The sequence below is a fragment of the Nanorana parkeri genome, unplaced genomic scaffold (assembly GCF_000935625.1).
Source record: "Nanorana parkeri isolate BGI_ZX_2015 unplaced genomic scaffold, ASM93562v1 scaffold566, whole genome shotgun sequence".
Lineage (NCBI taxonomy): Eukaryota > Metazoa > Chordata > Amphibia > Anura > Dicroglossidae > Nanorana > Nanorana parkeri.
The window spans coordinates 236,325-246,316 of NW_017306834.1; the positions used below are offsets into that span (position 1 = coordinate 236,325).

Here is a 9,992-nt window from a genome sequence, read left to right on the forward strand (position 1 = left end):
GTTTACTAGTGATTTAAAGGGACATGAACCTCAAACCGTTTACCCTGCCTGTGCCTTTTGCATGAAACTGTATACACCAGGCATATGTACTGTGTACACTATTTTTGCAGTCATAAAGAATCAAATTTTAAAAAATTACATTTAAAATCTGATTTAAAATGTTGTCACCTTTTTTTTTTTTCAGCTCAGTGCTGTTGATCTCCTCCGGCTTCTTTTAACCACCTCCAGTCTACACGCATACGCATGAGCAGCAGCTGCACATCATTGCTCTGGACCGGCTTTCTGATAGTGACCATGCCTCTGCAATATGTGATAACATGGCCTCTTGCAGTCTCCGCCAGGGGCGCATGTGACAAGGTGACAACAAGGAGACAGATGTCACCCTTATAACAGGAAGTGCCTAAACAAGGACCTTTATGGAAGGATCACCAGGTATTATTTGTATTGAAGCTTCTTCTTTTAAAAGAGTAAAAATGAAATGACAATGAAGCTGAAGTCTAGAAAAAAAATTGGGGCACACAGCACCGGTCTAATAATTATTTCCAGAATGCAAGGCGTTCTGTGCATGGGGGAAGGGCAGTCCTGTCATTCATCTGTCCCCCATCTCCATTCACAGAACGCCTTGCATTCTAGGAGTTTTGTGAATGGATGAGAGGACAGGTAGGGTGTGGGGGAATGGCACAATCCTTCACATTTGCAGCCTCTCCTGCTTGTAGTGCTGGAAGATCACCACTGTGGTGACCACCATGGCTTCGGTTCAGGATTTTTACACTAACCAGCAGCCTGCAGAACATGGGGTACACTTCACTAGAGGTACATTGTTAGACTGGTGCTGTATGCCCCAATTTTATTTTTACTAGACTTCAACTTTAAAGCTTATATGGAATTTTAGTGTTTGGGTTTGGATCTACTTTAATTATGAGCCAACTTGTGTCTTTCTGGAAAACACTCCTAGACAATAGTGCATTCGTCCTACGATATAACCACCAGACTCACCCAAAAGAAAATTAAAATCAACGACATTAGAGTCCCTTTAAAATATTCACCCGTTTCCTTTTCTACATCAGGCTGGTCTGTGTTGCGAAATGAATCAATTCTACTGGATGGAGGGTTGTTGTATGAAAGAGGTAGAGAGATGTGTGGTGTATTCGACATTCTGTCGGCGGAGTGCTAAGGAGTAGCAAAGTTTATGGCAATAGCAGGTCATATGAAGATTTCTGATCAAGGTAAAGAGTCTTCAATAAAGCAAAAGTCCTTTCAAATTCACAGGCCATGAAAGCTGAGGATCCTATATACAGACCATCTCAGGTCCTGCTTCTTGGATCCCAGTACATCTAAGTCCACCCTACTATGACTGATTGTCCTTGGCCAACGCTTCGCGAAGTCCAGCCGAGTCTCGTAGTGAAACACTTTCCTTGAATAGTGTGGAGTGAACTCTGCCCTCTTCCGCCAAAAATATCTGTGGCTTACGTTATTTGCAAAATGTACACTATTCACAGAGTAGGTTCAGACCATAACATTGTTCAGTTCAGTTCGTTATTGTGATCCAGAAGGTTCAGAACCGGAACAAGTTGATGAAATCTTGTGGGGAGAGGGAGACCAAGCAGCTTTCTGGATTGTTTGCTGTGCAGGGGTGCTCCGTACCCTAAGGTGACATACAAAGAGTTTAGTGAGATATGGGAGAAGAAAGTATAAAAAGATCCATTTATTTTCCAATGACAACACTACTCTGTTTTTATATCTCCCTAGTGTTCCGGTATATTATAATACTACTACTACAGGATTTAATATGTATGGCGTCAACAGTGTGCGCAGCAAGGCTGTACAGTTACATTACAATTCAAGACAAGATTAGGTTTAAAGGGTTATTAAACCCTTGCATGTTTTTGCATATATATATGGCTAGCTAGCAGGAGATATATGCAAAACGATAAAAAAAACCTTTTCACAGGGTTAATACTTACCTGTGTCTCCGGCGTTCACTCCCGTCCGAACATCTGAGAATTTCTCAGGTGGCCGCAAAGGATCTGAGGGTGGTACATGAGCAGTTCAGATGTTCGGCCGGGAGACGAGGAGAGACACAAGGTAAGTCTATGGAGCAGCGTGCACCCGCACAGACACCGTGGGACATCAGAGGAGAGGAGGACAGAGGAGTCAGCGCTGGAGGGACAGATGAAAACTACACTAAAGAAGATGATTGGATTAAGAGGCATAATTTAAGGTAAGTCCTTACATTAGCACGGGGGAGGGGACTTTTGCCCTTAATGTCACTTTAAGCCTTAGTAACTGTGTATATAGACATCTGTATAAAATCTGTATATATAGACATCTGTATAATGTACATTCTTTCTCACCTTCCAGGACAGGATGTGACAGTGTTGGCAGAACTGTAGTGTGTCTCCATATTGTTCTCTTCTGGGGTAGCACCGGACCAGTTTGAAATACATTTTCTTCCAGTCCAGAGTCCCATTATCGGATATGATGAGCCTCTTACGGATCTAAAATAAAAAAAATAGACTATTGATAACTCTGATCTTTCAAACTTTGGAATTGTATTGTAAACATTGCTTCATCCCACAAGCCAATGATGGTTCTGATGGTGGCCACAAAGGGAGATAGATAGATAGATAGATAGATAGATATCCATCTATATCCATCCGACCATCCTTATCTATCCATCTATATTCAACCATCTACTGTACATCCATCCATCTCTCTTCATCTATCCATTTATATATATATCTATCTATCATCTATCTATCTCTCCTCAACTATCCATCTCTATCTATCTATCTATCTATCTATCTATCTATCTATCTATCTATCTAGATTGGTTTCTCTAGTACAGGGAGGACCAGACTAGCCGGCACAGGACATTTATTTTTCTCCTCTTGTAATCACCTAAGGGTGTCAGTTCTTGGATAATCATCCGTTTATATTTCATCTGAGCACAGCCTGTATTTCTCCAACAATTATCTCCATGGAGGAATTCAGTGATGTGTGCGGAGCACTAATGGGAACAATCTGTCCAGAAGAAGCAGCACATTATGACGGAGGTCGGTGGGACTTTTTCGGATAATCCCCTTTGTTGTATCTAAAGCAATGCTATGAGAAGCCAACAAAATTGTGTGTGTGTGTGCGTGCCGGCGGGTGTCCAGTTACCTGGCGTTCTGTAAAGTGATAGTGGCACAGCTTTTTCCACAACAGACGGTCCTCGCTGAGAACTTGCAAATCCAAGGACACTTGACCCAGGCAGACAATGTCCCTCCCGTCCGTTAACCTCTGTATGATGTTCATTTGCAGGCACAAGGGGAGATCGGTTAAGGTCGTTCCCTTAACAGCGGGCTAAAGATAGAAGAGACAGTGCGTTAAGCCCTGAGGAATGTAGAAGGCTGCACAACAGCACAATGCACTTCTTAAGCTGTAAACATGCGACTTCATGTCATAATAAGAGCAGATTGTCCGAATAAAGGGCCAGGAAGCCCATAAATGGCCCACAGGCAAATTAGGCAACATTTAAGGTCTATGGTGCTGGGCCGAAGTCTACACGGGACATTCACTCTTGGGGGGACATCCATTGAATGGGATGGAAAACCTATTCTTATCCAGAGGAAGCTGCTGTTGCTGACTTCTCTTTCTAAAAATACTACTTTTCTGGTGGTCATCATACTGGCGCTATTATATGTTTAAGGCTGTATGCTCAGCTGGAGCTTGGCCATTTAAAATATAGCTGGGGGTGAGTGCAGGGATACTACGGGGAAAGGCAACGAACACCCAAATACCACCACGGACACCTTTAAATAGACCATTTGCCAAGGGCAGCTATATTGCTGAAGCTCTTCCAATCATCATATGCATAGTACAGGGTCGGCAACCTTGACACTCCAGCTGTTGTGGAACTACAAGTCCCATGAGGCATTGCAAGATTGACACAGGCATGACTCCCAGAGGCATGGTTGTATTTGTAGTTTCAGCACAGCTGGAGTGCCAAGGATGCCTACCCCGGGCATAGAACAACGAATATCAAAAAAGGAACGACAGAGATAATGGTTGATGATAGATATAATGATATCCTCCAGAACTCACAGAATGGATGGGAGGAAGCCCCCTCCCCTGTCGGGTGATTTTATTCTGACATGGATTAGCATGCTGCTAGCCGAATATCAACAACAATTTTCAGCTTGGCACCTTCAAAGAAAGTCAGTTGAAAAAATTGACTTTTGTCGAACATGGAGGGGTTCTGAAGGGGCCACGTGCAGAGCTCACCTGGAGATCGACCAGTGTATGGCCAGTTATAGTAAGGACCTGAAGCTGGGGGTGTGGGTGGGGTGGCGGGGAAGCATAGTGTACTGTGTTAAGGGAGCTGGGGAGATTTGGGGATTAAAGGAGCTGGAGGGAACAATTACTGAACTTATACTTTAAAAGGCCATTTTGAATGATGATCGGGCAGTACCCCGCTCACAGGTCAGCGGGAGCCAACTTACCCTGGTGATCTGGATGTTGTGCAGTTGCTGCTGCCAGTCCAGAATAGTCTCCATCCTAGGGACCCAGAAGTTAATGTTCCCCACCAAGACAGACTTTCCCAGTCCCTGCACCAGCGTGCACAGTGATGAGTACAGGGTCTGCAGCAATTCCTTTATCAGACGAATGCTCTGCTGATCCTTCAGAACTGCCGGGAGAAAGAAAATGTATAAGGAAAATTAATAATAATTCATCATAACAAAGGAGATCATTGTTAGAAGAAGAATCAGAGAAGAACTGACACAGGAGAAGTTTATTAAAGTTGAGGTGGAACTGAAGTAAAACTTGCACTCCCATGTTCAATCCGCTTCCTATTCATTTGCTGAAAACATGCATAAAAACGCACATAAAACTTGCAGAAACGCTGACGCTGAGGTGTGAACGGAGCCTTAAAGTGAACCCGCGCTTTGTCCATTCAGGGCCTCTGCTCCAGTGATGGTATGTCCCATGGCGTCCTCACGTCCTAGAGCCTCACCTAGAATTATGGTGGAAAAAGATCGGCATCTAACAGGTTACAGAGCAGGGAAATCCTCCCCGCTGTGTAACCTGTTAATTACAGGCAGCACTGCATCCGGCTTTTGACAGGTAGTTAGTGAGGGACAGGGAGGCTCCTCCCTGTCTCCTCCCTTACACTAGCGTGAGGGCGGGTTGGGGCTTCGTCCACTGGGGACGGGGCTTTGTCAGACGGGGGCAGGGCTTCATCCGGCGGGGGGCAGGGGAATGCCTCATCCGGAATATGAGGTACCGCACGTCGCTGCGTCCTATACATTGTGCAGAGAATATGGTGACCTTAGACCGCTGCAGCGGAGGGGGAGCGAGGCTGGAAGGGCCAGTTTACGAGCAAGCAAACTCAGAAGATTGGGTGAGTATAACCCTTGCAGTACGGGGGTAGCCCCACTCAGTGGCATCCCAAGGGGGGTGCGGCCCACACCCGGGTGGCACCATTGGAGGGGTGACCGTTAGTTATTTTGGTGTCACCCCCTCTGAAAAGTCAGGCACTTGGTCATGGACCGAGAGCCCGACAGCTGCAGGAGAGAAGGGGACCCGGCGGCATACCTTATACCGCCGGGTGAACGTCCCCTCCTCTTTCTGTATCAAAAAAATGACCGCGTCACGGTGTGGTGTCACCCAGTATCTGCTCTGGGTGACACCCGGCCTCGGGACGCTCCTGGCCTCACTGCAAGGGTTTATAAAAAATGTTGCCCGGAGTTCTTCTTCAAGCTGGCCATACACTGCTCAAATTTCATTCGACTTTTGTCAAAGGAGCCAGTCCAAAAATTCTCAGCCAATCAGCTGCAGTCACAGTTTGGGTATTGTGACAGATATAGAGATCATTTCTTTTCCTTCTAAAGGATTTGCATCTCTGTCCACCCAGTCCTGAGATTTACATAGGCCTGACTTCTCCAGTTGAGCAATAAAGCTAGGTCACCTTCCTGCCCACAGCCTGTGAAGTGACAGTGAAGGAGCAGCAGCCAACCTCTGTTACTCTGCTCTCTCCCCTCCTGGCAGCATGTTGTCTATACATATGTATGCAACACACCAGACTGGCTCCTAGAGATGAACCCCCCCCCCTCTCCCAGTCTGCTGTAAAGGGATAACAAGGGGCAGATACTAAGTCAAATTGATGCTAAGTGCATAATGTATATATATTATTATAATAGTATCATATTTTATATCTTTTTAAAATGAATTCTTAGCGGCATTCTTGTGCGTGTTTTCTTTTATAATGGAGTTCTTTTTCTTGTCCAGCTCAGAAGAAAGAAAAAAGGAAGAGCGAGCCCGAATGTTATTCCTGGCAGCAAAACAACATCTTTAACTTTTAAGGTGACTGTTTATACTGAGGCTTTCCAAGGCAAATATTTATTTCTCCTGATTCGGGGCCTCTGGATTCCAACCACCGAAGACATCCTGAACGCAGCATCGCGGCAGATCGAGAGCCGAGGTAAAAGCCGTCCATATGCTACGAATTCTCATTATGGAACCGAGACTGAGAAAACATTTGTACCCCACAGTCATACTAAAAGTGCAAACTACTTTTCAAGCATTCCTTTGTTAATAACAATAATAATAACAATAATGATAATATTATTATTTGTCCAAAGGCAGCCCAAACTTCTCATTTACTTTGGATTTTGGGGGTGAAATAGAGCCCCTGTCAGGTTTTAATTGCCATCTTTTGTCTGTATCGGGTTTTTTGTCCCCATCGCTTCCTGTTAGGACTCCTGTCTGCGTCTTTATTTCTGCCCGTACCTTGCTGTCCTTGTGACAACTGCACATCCTATTTCTTGCACAGGTGTCACAGGCCCAGGAAGTGAATGGTAATTCCCAATCACAGGTAGAAATAAAAACCTAGCATGAGTATAAACTTTCACCCACTCTAAAATGAAAATGTAAAGCTGATCCCCGGCCTTCCCTTCAGTCTTGTACAGTTGTAGCGGCTCCTCTCCTGGACTGGAATTGCTTCCTCTGATTTCATTGCACAAGTCAGACAGAACCCACCTTATTTCCTGGCTGGAGGTGATCCAGCATCATCTAACCAGGGGCGTCCCGAGGCTGGGTGACACCCGGAGCGGAGAGCGGGTGACACCCCGCCGTGACGTCATTGCACATGCGCGTGACATTGCCGCGTGCGTGATGACGTCATTATGCATGTGCGGTCGCCTTATTGACGCCTGCCGGTGGCCATCTTAGTGATGGACGCCGGCAGAGAGGGGGGACGTTTACCCGGCGGGATGAGGTGTGCTGCCGGGTCCCCTCCTCTCTTCTGACACTGTTGGGCTCTCGGCCCGTGTGCCTGACTTTTCATAGGGGGGCGACACCGGAATGACTGTCAGTCATTTTGGTGTCACCCCTCCAATGGTGACACCCGGGTGCGGCCCGCATCCCCTTGTGACGCCACTGCATCTAACCTTTTTTCCCCAGCCTGACTGTCCCTGGCCCACCCCTTTCATTCATTGGATTTCAATTCTTTCAATCATGGAGGCTCAGCATGCAAATGCAGCCTGCCTAAGAATTCCCTATCCTCCAGAATGACACCCAGCCATCAAGACATTTTAATATATACATATCTCCTCCGTAGAGCCAGCCCACCGCTTGCATCAGGACTAAGGGCTCTTGAAAGGAGTACTGAGACAAGGTGCTGGGATGTTTTCAGGAAGCTATGTACAACACTCTGCTGGTCCAAGTGGGCACCCTACATGGAAAAAGCACAGACTCACTTTGAGCATCTTACAGTAACCAAGTTCCGTTGCCCTGCAAAGATGCATAGATGACCAGCAGTGGCCCACCTTCATACTGACCCCTCCATATAGCCCCTGCCTGTCCTTTTGGGCCCCTGTGGAATAGCACAGGCTGTACATGCAGTATGCCCTCCCCAGAATACTAAGCTGTGCTCTCTTACCTTTCTGAACCACCTTCTCCAGTATATTCATGTAGTTCTTCTGGGCAATGCCACTCAGAGAGGTCAGCTGAGACTTTGCTATCAGTTCCAGAAGCTGCGGAGAACAATGGGAACATCGGCTTGTTAAAGGAAATCAATATTTCTGTGATAAACATAAAATGTGATCAGCTAATAATTTCATCAATCTGTATTATTGCTTCTTCCATCAATCCTCCCATGCTCGCTTCCAGGACTTCTCCAGAGCCTCTCACATCCTCTGGACCTTCCTACCCCAATCTGCCTGGCTTTTTTCTACCCTGTATGCTTTTAGGCGACTCTGGAAAATGTATCTCTTCAGGAAAACCTATCCCGCCTCTGTCTCAAAACTGAAATTGTACTCTTTCTGACGCCGCTCACACCTTGGTGTAGCATCGCTTGCGTTTTTGCCTCCATTGCTGTGCATCAGCCCATTCATTTCAATGCAACAAACACGGCAAAGAAGGTCATGCAGAATTTTCGGCTTCTTTAGACGTTTTTTTAAACGCGCTTTTGTGCGCCTTGACGCGCAGGCAAAAACACATTCTACCGGCCATGTTTGGTGCTTTTTTACTTGTTGCATGAGCACGCGCTACTGCACATGCTTTTGGTGCGCATTCTCACAATGCAAACGTGTAAACGGGGACTCAGACAACCCTTCCCCTCACAGCTAATACCTTTTATATCACTTGTGCTTCCCTTTTGGATTTAAGCTCTCACAAGCTGGACTCTCTGAACCCTCTTGGATTTTTTTTTTTATCCCTTTATTTTCTAATGTGATGCACGAACTGTTGGCACTTTAAAAATCCTGAATAATAATGTCAATTATAATAATAATCAATAATAATAAAAAGTATTATTAATAATATTAATGAAAATAATAATAATAATAGCAGAAATAGTAATAATAATAATTACAACATCAATACCATTATTATTATTAATAACAAAGTTATTGTTTTTTTATATGGATCAGTAAAAAAGTAAACTCACTTGAATGATGTTAGAAAAAAGATAAATTTAATGTAATGATTTTTAACTGTGTAATATTCTGTAGAGTTTGTAGTACAATATTGTTATTTGACACACAGAACTACAATGAAGGGAATTGATCAAAACCGGGGCAGACAATATCTGGAGTAGCAGTGCATGGCAACCAATCAGCTTCCCTCTTTTATTTTCAAATCTTAACTGAACAAACTGAAAAAAGATGATTGGTTGCTATGGGCAACTGCTCTAGTTTTGATAAATTCCCCTCAATATGTTTTATTTTCCAAAACATCACCAACTTCCTGACATTTAATAGCCTCGAGCGGAGAGGGCAGCTGGCACAATGTGTTGTCACATGGAAAATAGCTTCAATCTGAGAATGTAAACTTCAGTTTCCAGCCGGCAGCCCCGTCATCAGGTGTCAGACACTTGTGGCCGTCTGTCATCCAGCTCGGCCACATGTGACTTGTCACTTGTACTGGAGAACCATGACTCAGTCCCTCCCTGATCAACTTCCTTTCCACTGCATGTGCCAGCAGGTCTACCCAGCAGGGGTCCGCACTGAACAGGTGGAACAGAAGACTGGCAGGTTCATTGAGCTTCCATCTGCTTTCTGTGCTTGAAGCTGAACTCTGGGCATGAACACATTAAATATATTCCACTACAAAGGATATCAATCTTTGTGCGTACCAAATGCCTTTCAAAAATCCAGATATTACTTTGTATAAGTAGCAGTGGCATCATTACTGTGCTGTACATAGCCTGAGCAGAGGTACAATAAGTGTATGTCACATCATCCAGTGAAACCTGGAGTTCCTTAACCCTTTCGCTGCCAAGGACGTATGGCATACGGACCTACAAAAGTGCTTCCAGCTGGCCAGGTCAGTATGCCATACGGACCTGGCATTTACAGTTCTACTATAAGCTGATGGTCGCTTTAGCGACCATCAGCTTATAGTATAACTGTTCAGCAGACTGTCCCCTTTAAATTAATAGCTGTCATCAGCGGCTCAGAAGCCGCTGATGACAGCTATTATCAAAAATATCGAAATATCGGGCCCCCCCC

The 9,992-nt window shown here is 45.0% G+C and overlaps 1 protein-coding gene across 3 annotated transcripts in view; it reads right to left on the reverse strand.

Moving 5' to 3' along the window:
- Nucleotides 1-947: 947 nt before the first annotated feature.
- The window catches only part of FBXO32 (F-box protein 32), a 26,127-nt gene continuing 17,082 nt past the window's right edge, over nucleotides 948-9,992 (reverse strand). For 2 of the 3 annotated variants that reach the window (XM_018562215.1, XM_018562216.1), the window contains 5 exons: nucleotides 7,922-8,015; nucleotides 4,485-4,669; nucleotides 3,163-3,345; nucleotides 2,355-2,498; nucleotides 948-1,645 (listed from right to left, as the gene is read on the reverse strand). In XM_018562215.1, coding sequence (XP_018417717.1) covers nucleotides 1,556-1,645; nucleotides 2,355-2,498; nucleotides 3,163-3,345; nucleotides 4,485-4,669; nucleotides 7,922-8,015 — 696 coding nt within the window. In that variant the 3' untranslated portion in view covers nucleotides 948-1,555. The remainder of the gene's footprint in view (nucleotides 1,646-2,354; nucleotides 2,499-3,162; nucleotides 3,346-4,484; nucleotides 4,670-7,921; nucleotides 8,016-9,992) is intronic. The other variant, XM_018562217.1, reaches the window with a different exon arrangement.